General features: G+C 36.8%; 1 protein-coding gene across 2 annotated transcripts in view; it reads left to right on the top strand.

Moving 5' to 3' along the window:
- Positions 1-256: 256 nt before the first annotated feature.
- The window catches only part of C8H1orf141 (chromosome 8 C1orf141 homolog), a 38,194-nt gene continuing 22,724 nt past the window's right edge, over positions 257-15,726 (top strand). The window contains exons 1-3 of one of the 2 annotated variants that reach the window (XM_063103638.1): positions 257-331; positions 1,130-1,287; positions 14,063-14,167. In XM_063103638.1, coding sequence (XP_062959708.1) covers positions 257-331; positions 1,130-1,287; positions 14,063-14,167 — 338 coding nt within the window. Of the gene's footprint in view, positions 332-1,129; positions 1,288-14,062; positions 14,169-15,726 lie in introns of both variants that reach the window. The other variant, XM_063103639.1, reaches the window with a different exon arrangement.

Genomic DNA, 15,726 nt, shown 5'->3' with positions numbered 1-15,726 from the left:
TTATCAAAAATTTAAAAATTCACTGGGTCCACACACATCTGGGAGTTCTGATCACATGACCTTCTATTGAGAAAACTGGGGTACACTTATAATTCTATAGTTCATGATGTATACAATTCTATTGTTTACCTAAAACAGTAATGTAAAAGTGATCCCTTCTTAACTTGTGCCTAAATAATCAGTTGTGTGTCTATTTGAATTGATTTGGAAATATCTTCTTCTTCCCTCTTTTTAAATAGGAATTTACTGACTGACAATGACAGAAAAAATCTTAGAGAAGTTAAATGTCCTTGATAAGCAAGCAAAGATAATCTTGGCTGGAAGAGCAAAGGTTTGTAAAATACAAGTTAAAATCCAATTTAATCATTAAAAAGTTGACATTTTAAATATGAATAATTTTACTTTTTAGTTAATGATGTATTAATATGAAGACGTAAACTAATTTTTAAAAAGCAAAAAAATATGTTATTTGAATGAGTCTTCTATGTAAGCGAATACTAAAAGGAATTAATTAAATATACAAGACAACTTCTAGATAGCTGCCATGGTAGGTTATGGTCTGTATCAAACCTGCTCAAGATAAAAAAAAATCCTAAGCACCCAAATGTTAAATATGGCTATTCTTAGTTCTTACTGATATGTTAAACATACAAAAAGTTATTCAGCTGGTCTATTAAAAGGAAGAGAACATTTGGCATAGTTACTGAAGAGGACTCAGTGGAGAGACATGCCTGCTATGGTTCCAATAACTCTACGTATCAATATTGTCTTTGCTGAATATAGAGCCTTTTTGCTAACCAGCCAGCCCTTTCCTCAAATTCTGAATTTTAGTGTTAGGATATAGTCTTAATGATCACTTAATATAACACCCTCATTTCATAGATGAGAAAAGAAAGGCTCAGGTCATTCAGCAAAGGCATAAAAAAAAGTTGGTACCCACGGCCCCCAATTTTCAACCTGTAATATTTTTCCATTACTGCCCACACATAAATTCTGTGTGTGTGTGTGTGTGTGTGTGTGTGTGTGTGTGTGTGTGTGTGTGTGTATAAAATGAGATTAATTTTTGTCCTTTTCACACAGGAAAATATGAAAATAACTTTTTTTTTTTTCCACTTTGGCTTTGCTACAGAAAAACAGGCTTCAGAGTGAAGGGAAAAAAAGGACTTTGGTTACACCGCTGACATTTGATTTTCAGTTGGAATTTGAAGAGGCTATTGCTACATCCACGTCTAAGGCAGAATCCAAGGTCACAGAAGACAAATCATGTGGCATTAAAAAATCAAAAAGGTAACTATCATAACTATGTCAAACTTTTAGTTTGGAGTTTTAAAACATTATATTTGTCTTAGATTATGCAACGTATAGTAAATGAAAGCTTTGCCATATGGTATATTTTTAAAAGGTTATGAGTTAAAATGTACTAAATCATTCTGAATAGTCCTAGTTTATAAAATATTTATTATAATATTTCATTAGTGTAGATGGTAATTACAATTCTGAATTTTTAAAGAAAGGCTTTTCTTGAGCTCGATTATATTGCCTCAAATTAATGTCAGGATTTATTTCAAACTTTAACTGATATACTTCAGGAAAACGTCTGCCTAGAAAACTAAGTAAGGCAGTTTCTCTGAGTACTTACCAGGGATAGCCTGAATATGTCATACTTGGCCTTTCACTGGCATTGTGTACATGTGTAATGCTATATAATTTTTCCAGGCATCAGAAATGTAGAGGAGAGCCCCCAAAAGAGAAGTAATAAGATGTAGAATCAATAGAATTTCAAATCAACTGGATATTGGTGGTAGTGTGGATACTGTTCTTATTTATTCTGTGTAACAATCCAATGTGTTAAGTGCAGTTTTACAGACAAAAAATCCAAATCTAAGTAAAGTTAAACAACCTGTCCAAGGTCACATAGCTAACAAGGGGCAGAGGGTGGATTTAAATCCCAACAGCCTGATTTCAGAGCCTGTGCTTTTTTTTACTACCCCATTCAATAGGATGACTAGGAATTTTCAGGCTTGGTGATGATGTGCATGGGATACTAGGTAAAGACTGAAGAGTGATTGGTAAGAAATGAGGCTAAAGAGGTTAGGAAAGGTCAGATCACCAAAGGCCTTATAAGCCAGCTAAAGAACTTTGAACAATCTCCTAAGGCAGTGAGGAACCACTGAAGGGTTAAATAGGGCAGTGCATACTCAGAATTAGATTTTAGAAATATCATTAAGTAGCAAAGAAGTAGTTGAAAATCATGAGGGCTCCTCAGAGAACCTGACCTTTTGCTAGAGTCATAGTATCTTCAGAACCTGCCTCTTCCAGGAAGTAACCCATCTTGCAGTGAGTCCTTTTCTAGTCACACCAGAAAGATTACTTAAATAACAGAGCATAAGGCAGAAAGCTCCTATCCTCATATTAGCAATGATATGCTGTTTACATTGGTGTGTTCTATGGATTCAATTTATTTTTTAACAGAAGGATAAAATTACATGCAGAAAAGATAATTTAATATGAATAGAGAACACAGTTGCAGCCTGTAGTGAAATTTAATTGGCTAAATTCCTTCTTTCTTTCGTTCAATATATGTCATATTCTTTGCATGATACTAGTCTGGCATAGAGATTGAGGGCGGGGTGTATAGATCAGTTGCCAGGTTTGTATACTAGCTTTGCTTTCTATTAGCTCTGTTTTACAAACTCTTTGTACCTCAGTTTCCACATCTTTACAGTGGGGATGATAATGGTATATATTCTACAGGGTTGTTGTGAGAATTAAATAGGTTAATATAGGTGAAGAGTTTAAAGTTCCCCAGTATATAGTAGGCACTCAAAACAAAAATGAAAAAGACCAACAACAAAAATGTAAGCTTTGTTTTTGCAATATGCAATCATATATTCCAATCATTAAAAATAAGGTGGTAACGAGGTACACTTAAGCCATGTTTAGTTAAGGCAAGCATTTCTGAAATCTTTGATAACATGTGACTTAATAGTTAAGTGGAGTGGGTGGGGTGGAACAGAAAGGGTGGAGAAGACAGAGACATGTATGTGAGTGGAAACAGAGGTTCATGCCTGGCTTGCTACAACCGACATAAACCCAGATTCTTTTAAGGCTCCATGAGGATTCAAGGAAGCTGAGGGCCTTACCTTCTCCAACTGCCTGTGGGGAGAACCTCACTATTGGCTGAACACCCCCTCTTCTCTGAAGCTGGAAGTGGACTCCCAGTTGCTCATACCTGGAGAAGCCTGAGATTCTGGAGTAGGGCTTCTTAACACTGGCGGCTCATTAAAATCACTTGTGAGCTTTTTAAAACCATGCTATGTCCCCCAATCCTAGATACTATGACTTAAATGGGGAAGAGTCTGGGTGTAGATATTTTTTTCAAAGCATTTCAGGTGATTCTAATATGCAGCTAACAATTTGAGAACCATTGCTACAGGCTCTTCATTTCTCAATCAAGAGATTCTAGTGGGACAACCTGTTTGCCACTGATTCACTACAAAAGGATCTCATCTCTCACTGCCTGATATTACCTGAGTTCCAAATAGCCTGAACATTAGAGGTGCTGAAGGAACCCATACTCACTGAAAAGAGAGCCAAAGAGAAGTCACATTTAAGGGGTCATTTAAGGGGACTCTTAAGAAGGGAGATGAAGCCAAACTATCAGAACAGGTGACTCCTAATGAGGCAGATTTAATGAGAAGAACAGAAGAACTTTAGAAAATATGTCTCTTAAGGGCAGAAATAACTGGGGGGTGGGAGGAAGAGGATTTTTAAAAAATTCTGAATCAAAAACAAATAGGGAAATTAAAAATAGAATATGGATGAAAACTGGATTGACAATGTAGAAGATCAAATAGAGACACAATCTTGCAAAACTACAAAAAAATGGAAATCAGATTGAAAAGAGACATATAGCTCAATTTCAGGATACTCAATATATAGATATATTCTTAATATATAAATCAGAAGGGAGAGAAATAGATGGTTAGAAATTAATTTTAAAAAGCAGGAAATATGTCCTTATTTTGAAGACAGACTTGAATTTTCAAATCAAAAGGGTCACCAAGTGCTAGGCCTATGGTAAAATTACTTAATTCCAAAGGCAGAAAAAACAGGTTAATTACAAAGGAAAGGAAATAAAATCAGTTTTATATATCTCATCTGCATCTCTGAGGCTAGAAAACTGTAAACCATTTTCAACTTTTAGACAGAATGGCTATTCAGGAATCCTCTGTTTGATGAATCAGCATTTATACATGAAAACAAAAGAGCAACATGCTTTTTGAACACAAAAGACTTTAGAAAGTAATATACCAATGTATTCTTTCTGAGAAAATTACTTGGATAAGTATTGTGTCCAAATTAAAATTAATTACAAATAAAATAAAGATCCATCCCAATAAAGATCTCAAACTGGTTATCTTTATTACATAAAAATGTATTTAAAATTATCCCATGATACCAGAATGAAAACTCTGGGCTTCCATCTCAATGTGGCTGTCTAAAAACATAAAACGTTCCCAAGAATTACCAGGGAAATAGTCCATAAGCGATTTCTGGCTGGAAAGGGGCAGCTTTTAGAGTGACCCACATGCTCCCACCTGAGCTGTGTCCTTCTCTCAGGTTTCATCTCTTTGCATGCTGGTGCCATTCCAATGATCCATTCCAGCAATGTGAAGCGGCCTTCCTATAATTCCAGCCCATGCAACTCAAAATCAAGGCCTCTATCAATATTCCCCTAAATTCAGCTAAGGCAGGATATAATTTCACAGGGAATTTTTCTAAATATAAGAGCAAGAAAAAGCAAGGTGGGGAGGGAAGGGGGGATGAATTTATTTTTTTAAAGTGCAAAAAGTCCAAAACCAATAAAATTTAGAAATAACAGATTTATGATCCCGTACTATAGAATTAACCCACTCAATTTATAATTTAAGTTCTATTCCTCATCTTCTATGAGAATCCAGTGCTAGGAACACAATTTTTATTTCTAGGCTCTTATCCCTTCCTTTCCTTCCTCCTACTTCCACCCTTCTGTTGAGAGACAATTCTTTTTGGGTCTCTTGCATTTTTGTACATCTGTGAGCAGAGGCACTGACTGCCTTTGTTCCAGACTGTCTTTGCAAGGATGTTTGTAGAGCAGACAACTCAGAAGATAGAAATAGTGCCACCCTCTGGAGTAAGAGCTGATATGGTTACATACATTATAAAAGATTTGGATTCTCTAAGCTCAGGGTTCTATTCCTGTAACATAACTCACTGTGTGTGTGCAAGTGTCATCTGGCTCTCTGCCTGTTGCCCTGTGGAATTAGGGCTTGGAGAACTGGTGCAGAAAGTGATACTGTCTTTTCCTATTGCTGAATAATAAATAGTCCTTTGTCTCTGATCCAGGAGTCTCATGTCTTCTGCCAGCATCAATGAAACTGTGGCAGGCTAATTTGTTAACTTGTAAGTAGGATCAAATGTCAGTTCTTAACACGTACTTTTAGGGAAGAAGTTTGGGAGTAGAATGACAGATGCTTGGACCCTCCTTGAAAACTGAGTGGTGAAAGTCATTGTGGCTTATTCTTCAGTGATTTATAGAACGTCCTCATCCAGTTCCCTGTCAGCCTAGAAGAAAATTACCATTATGGGCCACATAACAATGTTTTGGTCAATGACAGACCAAATATACTATGGTGGTCCCATAATATTATAATGGCTACACTATATAGCCTAGGTGTGTAGTAGGCTGTACCATCTAGATTTGTGTAAGTACACTCTATGATGTTAGCACAACTATGAAATCATGTAACAACACATTTCTCAGAATGTATCCCTGCTGTTACACGACACATGACTATGTGTATATGCGCATTTCATCTACCCCAAAGCCTATCTGTTTCTAAATAACAATATCTATAATTTAGTTATACATGAACTAAATCCACAAAATTAATCCATATAATAAAACAAAAAATCATGTCAAGGGACTATATAAAGTAGAAAGAAAGTGAAGATCAGTTGAGGACAGGATTTGTGTACAATTAATCTTATAAACCAAATGTATAGTGTTTAGTTCTTAGCTCAATACATTTCTAATCAATCATGTTAAGTATGCATTTTTTGAAGGACCAAAAAAAGAAAAGCTGTCATTTTCCAGTATTTCCACCAATATTTCCAGTATTTTCTCTCATAAGCACACTGAATCCTTAAGAACATTTGGGATGCTTAGCATGTCTAATACCTCCCAAAAGAATGTTAAAATGATCATAGTTTGGGAAATTGAAGAGAAAAAATAATGACAACATAAAGATACAATATTAGTAATAAGGAGAGAGCTATAATCATGGATATAGAAGAAATTAAAAATAATTATGATGAATACTTTGTATAACTACACTGTTTTGAAACATGGATCCAATGAATGGGGAAAATAATCTCAACAAGGAAAAACATACATAGATCAATAACTGTAGAAAAATTTGAAAGAGTAGTCAGAGAACTCTTACAAAACCACCACTTTGAAGTTGTGTCAAGGGTGAGTTTCTTTAAAGTTTTCAAAGAACTGTTTAAAAGGTTTCTGAGCATAGACAAAAATGGAATAGTTCTCAATTCTTTTTGTAAAGATAGCTTTGATCCTGAAGTCTGACCACAAGAATATAAAACAAATATAGATTTTTTAGAAATCTAAAATAAAATACAAGTTTGTAGCACTTACTAATAGGGAGAACTGAGTGGTAAACATAATTGTGGCTTATTTATCAGTGAACTATAGAATACTCTCATCCAGGTCCCTGTCAGCCTAGAAGGAAACTACAGTAATATTCATATTAGTTTCATATTTATACTATCTCATTGCCTATTCTTGACTCAGGGATATACAAACATTCGACATAAGACAGTTTTCTATTTCTCTAATTTACCTGACCATTTTCACTGTTAAAAGTCTGCCCAACTTAGTATTTTGTTCCCACAGCTTAGTCAAGCCTTTCTCTTCTGCATACAAGCCAGCCTAGTGATGCTTGAGAAGCTGAAATGGAGAGGGGGTACAGCCAGCAATTTGATTCTTCCTGTCCTCCCACCTTTGAGTGGGAGGTAGATCTGATCTTCCTCTAAAATACGTCCTCCTCTTCCCTCATCTAATTGTTTTTTCCTCTGGTACTGGAGCAGTGGTGTGCAAAAGCCTGCTTCTACCAACTTATTAGAGCTTCTTGTTGAATTTTCACAAATTTTGTGAGGTGGTTATTAAACATCCATCATTAAAAATAAAATTATGTAAACTAAAAATTAAATGACATACTAAAAATAAAGATTATACTCAAATCTCATCATTTCCTAATTACTTTACTACGTTTTACTATTATCCTTTTTTTTTGGTGACTGGCTGGTACGGGGATCAAACCCTGGATCTTGGTGTTATCAGCATCATGCTCTAACCAACTGAACTGACCTGCCAGTTCTACATTTTACTATTATCTATTATCTTAAAGTTATTTACATCTATTGTATCTACTGGGTGTAAATATTATATAATATTGTGCTACTACACGTCTTTTCCCAATTCCACATTCAGTGATGTCACATTGGTAGCTTGAAATTGACTGTGGGAGTATTTACACCACAGAAATTGGCAAACACTATGAATTGGGGCTTGAGTAGTTTGTTCAGATTTAAGAAAGTGAGAAAGAAAATGTTAATGATGATTAAACTTAAAAGTATGTCTTGCCTATAGCCATTACACTTTGAATAGCACAAAAAATTAAGGAAATATTTTTCTAGTATTCTCAAACTACTATCTGGTTCAGCAAAGAAGTAGCTTATGTCACTGACAAATGCATGAAATTCCATGTTGGAACTACACTCAAAGAAAAGGTTATTCAATATGAACTGAATATAAGAAGCAAGAAAACAAAAAAAGGTTATTCAACATTTACCAGCACACCCCCTTGTATGGGGGTAAAGGAGGAGGGAGAGGTAAAAAGACAAAGTTATTACTTAACTGGCCTCTGTTACCATCTTTCCTCTCAGCCATCAACTGTTTTCTGGCCAACTCTAGTCGTAAAGACCCGCCTCTTTAAAAGGGCACATGTGAGAGGTTGTCAGAGGAACTTGTTCCTCAACTGAGGAAAGATTCCTTCAAATACACTCCCCAAATTCTCCCTCAGCTCCTAGACTTTCCATTATATTCCACAGTTTCTTCTCCTAAAGATCTCTAACCTGGCAGTCAGCAATCTGGGTGAGGTATTGGCAAAATGACCAAAGCTCAGTTACCACCTCAGTGTCCATTTGACTCCCTGTATTCGTCAGTTTGGGCTGCTATAATGGTTACCATAGACTGAGTGGCTTAAACAACATAAATTTATTTCTCATAGTTCTGGAGGCTAGAGAGTCTCCAAGGTCAAGGCACCAATAGATACAATGTCTTGTGAGGGTACTCTTCCTGGTCTGCAGACAGCTGTCTTCTTGCATCCTCATGTGGCAGAAAGAGAGAGAAATTATCATTCTCATGTCTCTTCTTATAAGGGTACTAATCCTATTATGAGGCCACATTCCATGACTTAATTGCCTCCCAGAGGTCTCTCTTCCAAATACCATAACATTGAGCATTTAGGCTTCAACATATGAATTTGGGAAAGACTTAAACATTCAAAGAATCCCACCCCGGCTCCCCCAAATTCATGTCCTTCTAACATGCAAAATACATTCATTCCATCTCAACACACCCCAAAATCTTAACTGGTTCCAGTACCAACTCTAAAGTCTAAAGTCTAAAGTCTTAACCAAATATCATCTGAATCAGATATGGTTGAGACTCAAGGTAAGATTCATTATGAGGCAAAATTTCTCTCCAATTATGAACCCATGAAACAAAACAAGTTATGTGCTTCCGAAATACAATGACAGAACAGGCATGGGATAGACATTTCTATTACAAAAGGGGGAGGCAGGAAAGAAGGAAGAGGTGACAGATCCCAAATAGGCCCAAAACCAAGCAAGGCAAACTCTAGGGATCTTAAGGATCAAGAATAATCCTCTTTGGCTCGATGCTCTGCCTTTTGGATCCACTGAGACAGTCATCTTACTGCCAGGACCCACTGGGGCAATGGTCCTACCTCTGAGGTTCTGCCTGGTGGGGTTGCCTGTGGCTCCACTAGGCAAGGGTCTCACCCTTTGAAACTGAGGTGGAGCCAGCCCTGCTCCCCAGCTACGTGCACTTTGAGCCTATGGTGGGAGTGGTGGCTCTGATGATCTCTGAATTGCTTTTGGGGATCTTCTTCCCCCTATCTTGAACACTAGTGCATGTTTGCAGTTGAATAGTTGCATACAATAGCTCTACAGTGTGGTCCTGTAGAGTCTAAGAAGTCCAACAGTCTTCCTTCACTTTGTTCCATTTTCTGTTTCCTTTAGTCACAGCTGGCAGTGCTTCTGCTGGTATAATCCCATTTCTATTCCTGGCTTTAGCTGATTACATCCATGATTCACACCCACACTAATTCCTTACCAAATGGTCAGTCCACCACATCCTTAGAGTTCTCCTCTGAACATGCTTTCTCAATTTTTGTAATATCAGTAGGCTGAAAATTTTCTAAATCTTTAAGTTCTGGTTCCCTTTTGCCTAACAATTTCATCATCAATTCATTTCTCTCCTCTTGCATTTTACTATAAATGTCAGAAGGAACTGAGCTGCTTCTTCAACACTTTGCTTAGAAATCTCCTCACCTAAATATCCAATTGTATTGCTCACAAGTTATATATCCCACAAAATCTAGAAAACAAATACAAATCAGTCAAGTTATTTCCCATTCCATAGGACCACCTTTCCTTCCATATCCAATAACATGTTCCTGATTTCCATCTGGGACTTCATCAGAATGACCTTTACTATCCATATTTCTACCGACATTCTGTTCATGATTACATATGTATTCTCTAAGAAGACAGAGCTTTCCTCTTTTCTTTCTGAATCCTCACCAAAAGGCCTTTGAAAGCCCCTTCATGGCAATATTAGCATTTTCTAGCATGTACTTCAAAACTCTTTCAGCCTCTACCCATTAACCAGTTCCAAAACTGCTTCCCCATTTAAGTTTTTTGTTACAGCAGCACTCTACTTCTTAGTAACAATTTCTGTCTTTGTTCAGGCTGCTATAACAGAATACTATAGCCTGGGTGGCTTAAACAACAGCAATTTATTTCTCATGGTTCTGGAGGCTGGGAAGTCCAAGATCAAAGTGCCTCAGCAGATTCAGTATTTGGTGATGGTTTTCGTCCTGGTTTGAAGATGGCTGTCTTCTTCTTGTATCCTTGCATGGTGAGGAGATAGAAAGACAAAAAGGTAGAAGGAACAAGAGAAAGATAGTGTATGCCTCTTCTTGTGAGGGCACTAATCCCATTCATGAGGCTACACCCTCATAAACTAACTAGCTCCCAAAGTCCCCACCTTGAAGGAAATTTAGACTTCAACATATAAATTTGTGTGTGGAGGGGACACATTCATTCCATAGCATCTTCTCCTAAAAACTCAAACATGCTTTCTGTGCCAAACAGTGGGATGCAGTGCGTTCTACTTTTACCCCTTCACTCCACTCATTCCAAATTACTTTTCAGATAGCTAGACATGGGGTAAATCAGCAAGTGTGGCATCTAACAGATGTGCAACTGAGGGCTGAGATGTTAGACACCATCTGTTGCTAGCACCAGTTGCTATGAGTGATTCTTTAGGAATCCCCTTATCAGCTTAGTGGGGGAAGCTTCCCTGCCCCCTCTCACTTTGAGAAAAGAGGAAAAAGCCACAGCAGACCTTAATTGGTCAATGAGTTAAAATTCTGATATTTTTCTCCTTTCCCTTAATATAGATTTCTGCTATTTGGAGGCATGGGAAAATGTCAAGCCCCAAATATTTGTGGATCTTTATAGAATGTAGGGTATTTATTACTCCTTTTTACTCAGCTTTGAAGCAAAAAGTCAACTGGCCACCAATTCTAAGGCAACAGGATAGCACCCCTCAATGAGTTATTAACAAAATGGAATCCAACATTATATTAAATAAATATTACTCCACTATGACTAAGTGGAATATATTTCAGGAATAATAAAAAGTACCCCCTCTTTGACTTCTTACTGTGTCCCAGACATATTACATATTGCTAAGCAATTTCTAAACTTCACTTTACATAATTCTTATAGCAATCCTTTAAGATCAATATTGCCCTTCTTTGGCATATGAAAGACTGAGATACAAAGAATTCAATATTCTTCAGAAGTTCACAAGGTCGGAGTCAAGATGCAAATTTAGGTCTAACTCCAAAGCCTATGCTCTTTGGTTCACCATACAGAAATTCAAATCTGAACATCTCTACATACTCTGCAAATGTTTTTGAAAAAATACTTTAGGAAGATAAGTATATTAGTCATTTCTGTTGCTTATAACAGAATATCTGAAACTAGGTAATTTGTAAAGAAATAGAATTTATTTCTTACAGTTTCTGGAAGTTGGGAAGTCCAAAGTCCAGGGAACACATCTGGTGAGGGCCTTCTTATTGGTGGTGACTCTCTGTAGTGATGCAGAACGTCACATGGCAAGAGTGGTTGAGCAAGAGAGCACTAACCTGCTCTTCACTCTCTGCCCTTATAAAGCCATCAGAACCATGCCCATTACCACCCATTAAACCATCAACTTATTACTCCATGAATGGGTCAATTCATTCACTAGGGCATGGTCCTCACAATCTGATCACCTCTTGAAGGTCCCACCTTTCAATTACCATAACAGGATTTCTCACTCTCAATATTGCTACAGCAGGGATTAATACATGAACCTTTGAGGGATACAATTCAAGCCATAGCAATAAGGATAAAATATTTCCTCCTTAGCAAGACTATATAGCCAGAATCATCCTTAGGGTAGAACCCTTGATCCATTCCCATTTAAGTTAGGAGCAGAACAATACCCATTCTTACTAGTCTACTACACTGTTCTAGAAGTGCTTCCCAATGATATTAAATAAGAACATAAGATAAAACTTAATTTTTTTTTAAATGAACTATTTTATGAAGATTAATTATTTACTGAATATCCCAAAGAGAATAAATAAACTGAAAACCCATTAGAAATTATAAGGTTATATGATAGTTCAGTTAAAATTTACCAACACAATTCATGCATTCAGCAAATATTTATTACACATGTACTATGTCCAGTCACTGTTCTAGGTGCTGAGAATACAACTGTGAACTAAACAAAGACTCTGCCCTCAGAGTTTACATTCTAGGATAAGGCAGGGAGACAGATAATAAACTAAATAAACAAATGAGTATATAATATAAATCCACTCATGATAAGTGCCATAAAGAAAAATGTATTTCGAATTTTTTTAACACAAACAAATGATGAATGTTTGAAGTGATGGATATGCTAATTACCCTGATATGATCATTGCACATTGTATACATGTACCCAAATATCACATTGTACCCAGAAATACATACAATTATCATGTGTCAATTAAAAAAATTAAATTAAGAAATTAACAAAACATATAGTAAATTAAGGAAATGAAGATAACAGGGATTACTGTTTTAGGTTGGGTGTTGAGAACAGAAAAGAGCGTTCTGAAGGGGTGGAAATTTGAGAGGAGACTTACAAAATAAAGGAGTAAACCATGTCAACACCTGGGGAAAGAATATCACAAGCAGAGGGAAGAGCAAGTGCCAAGGTCCTTAAGTGGAGCTTAATTTTCTTTCTCTAAACCAAACAGCTAGAAAGTGCACTCCACTGCCCTGTGGAGTGAGGGGTGAAGGGTGTGCAGAGGGGGGCCTAGAGGGGCATTCAGTGGAAGTTCCTCTACTTAGAAACATGAGAATTGGGGGGAAATTTCCTGTCTGGCAGTGAGAATTTTGAATTTTATTGGAGTCTGATAGGGAACAGCTAAAGGGGAATGGCAATCACATTTATATATTTACACGTGCTGCGTTGAGAATAGAATGTTGGGGACAAGAGTGATCGCAGGGAGAGCAAACAGAAGAAGGCTGGAGAAGCAGTTCAGATGGAAGATGAAGGAGTCTTAGACTAGGGTGGAAGTAAGGAGAAAAAAACTGGTTGAATTTGGAATATAATTTAAAGAAAGACCCAGTGAGATTTGTTGATAATTGGGAGGGAAGAATGAAAGAGATATCAAGATGTCTGAACTTTCTGGCCTAAACCTGGGTGAGGAACAGATTGGGAAGGGGGTGGAAGCAAGAAAATGGTTTTGAATATGTTGCTTGAGATACCTGTAATACATCTAAGTGCAGGACTCATGCAGGCAGTTGGATATAAGAGGGTGCTTCAAAAAGTTTGTGGAAAAATTGAATTAAAAGATAATATAAATCCTTCCATGAACATAAAGACCCCCCTCGCATAAATCTGGAGTTCAGGAAAGAGTTTGGGGTCTGGACTATAAATCTGGGGAAACTGGTCTATACGTAAAATATTTAAAGGTGTGGGAATGGATAATATCAACTAAGGGTGAGTGTCTGAGGTCTGAGGATGGAGTCATAGGTTGCTCCATCCTTTAGAAGTCAGAAATATCTTTAACTATACAATGCCATCAACTTTCTTATGTACTATCAAGAGCCAGTTGAAGAATTTAGAGGAGAAAAATTCCTGTTCACAACAAATAAACTTATTTGTTGCTCACAATAAATAAATGTGATATACTATTCTGATATCTGAACCATAACTCTATGTGCCACCACTTTGACTCAGTTCTGTTAATGTCCCCAGTATTTTATTGAGCAAATTTCCATCATATTTTTCTAAAAGGGTTAATCAGCTTCTGAATAATAGTTTCCTGGAGTGCCTTCAGTCCTATTACGACAGCAGGCAGTTTCCTGTCCCCCTCTACTTCAAATGATTATCACTAATATTTTCAGCTCCTGCTCAATCAATTCTGATATTCTACACTTTGTGCTTATAATAGTATTAATATAACATCCAAATCTATATTAACTGGCACTTAACCACATTTCTTCAAGTTTATTTTTTAGATTCATTTTGTAAATTGTTCTGATTATTTGAATTTAGGCGAATTATTATTTCTTCCAGGTGTGTCTCTTTCAAATGTGAACCCAAACCTAGCAAGAGTGATTTTGAAAAGTCAACTATAAGATCACACTTTGTTCCAACAAATATAAAACGTAATGAAAGTAAGTCAATAAGCAATTCTTTGTGTAGCATATTTGCTTCTTTTCTCTGTGCTCTGCCTATTCATCCCTCCCAACCCCCAGCAACCGCTGGTCTTTTTACTGCCTCCATAGTTTTGCCTTTTTCCTGAATGTCATAGAATATCATATAGTTGGAATCATACAGTATGTAGCCTTTTCAGATTGGCTTCTCTCACTTAGTAATATGCACTCAAGTTTCTTCCATGCATTTTCATAACTTGATAGCTCATTTCTTTTTAGCACTGGACAGTATTCCATTGTCGGGATGTAAATTATCTTACTCCCCTCCTGATTTTTATGTTTTATGTTATTACTGTTCTGTTTTAATACTATATATAAACACATAAGACATTATTATTATTATTATTATTATTATTATTATTAATTATTATTATTCAGCCTATGTTAATTTAGAATTTTACTTCTCTGTCTTTACATCTGGCCTCATTTTCCTTTTGCCTTTAAGTACCTCCTTTAGAATTTCCTTGGTGCATATCTTCTTGTGGTGAGCTCTCTCAATTTTTGTTCATCCAAAAAGTCATTGTTGGGCCGAACCCGTGGCTCACTCGGGAGAGTGCGGCGTTGGGAACGCCGAGGCCGCGGGTTCGGATCATATATAGGGATGGCCTGGTGCGCTCACTGGCTGAGTGTGGTGCGGGCGACACCAAGCCAAGGGTTACGATCCCCTTACCGGTCACAAGAAAAAAAAAAAGTCATTGTTTCACCTTCATTCTGGAAGAATATTTTATTGAGGATAAAATTTTAGGTTGGAATTTATCCTTCCACTGTCTTCTGGTTTCCATTGTTGCCATTGATAAGACAGCCTAATTGCCATTTCTTTTAAAGCTATCCATTCTGGCTGCTTTTAAGATTTTCTCTTTTCTTGGTTTCATGTATTTTCACTATGATATGTCCAGGGATGAATTATTTTTATTTATCCTACTTTGTATTCATTGGACTTTGAATCTTTTATCAATCCTGGAAACTTCTCAGCCATATTTCTTCAAAAATTGCTGCAAAGAAAAAAACTACTCAAGAGAAGACTTTTTACTGTTTCTGCCAGGTATCTGGAGGCACTATTTGTCAAAACATACCTTAATCCACATTCAAGGTTTTAATTTCCTTGTAACGCCCAGGAGGCAGAACCACTTGCTTCACGTCTACATGCAAGCTTGTTTATTCTGGTTTACTCTTACCCTAAGGTTATAACCCTTGGGGATCCCAGGTAAAATGAATGTGTGTGGGATTTTTTAGGGACGTGAGTGATGGGAGGTGAGGATATATCAAATATCCCATGTCTGGACCCTTGGTTAGCTTTTAATTTTCATCTATTTCAACCCATGAGGCTTCCAAAACCTGAGCTTACTTTCACATCAAAAATACCCGCAGGGCAAAAGTGGCTTTGGATGTTGGGTGTACATATTTGAGTTCTTACATTTTCTGAGATTTAGGACCAGAAGTTCCTTCCCATCTTTCAGTTCTTTTATACTCTTTGGACTTTTAAAAATATTTCATCCATCCCTTTCAGAGGCCTTCAGTATGAGG

The sequence above is a fragment of the Cynocephalus volans genome, chromosome 8 (assembly GCF_027409185.1).
Source record: "Cynocephalus volans isolate mCynVol1 chromosome 8, mCynVol1.pri, whole genome shotgun sequence".
NCBI classification, from domain to species: Eukaryota; Metazoa; Chordata; class Mammalia; order Dermoptera; family Cynocephalidae; genus Cynocephalus; species Cynocephalus volans.
This window is presented reverse-complemented; position numbering and strand designations above follow the sequence as displayed.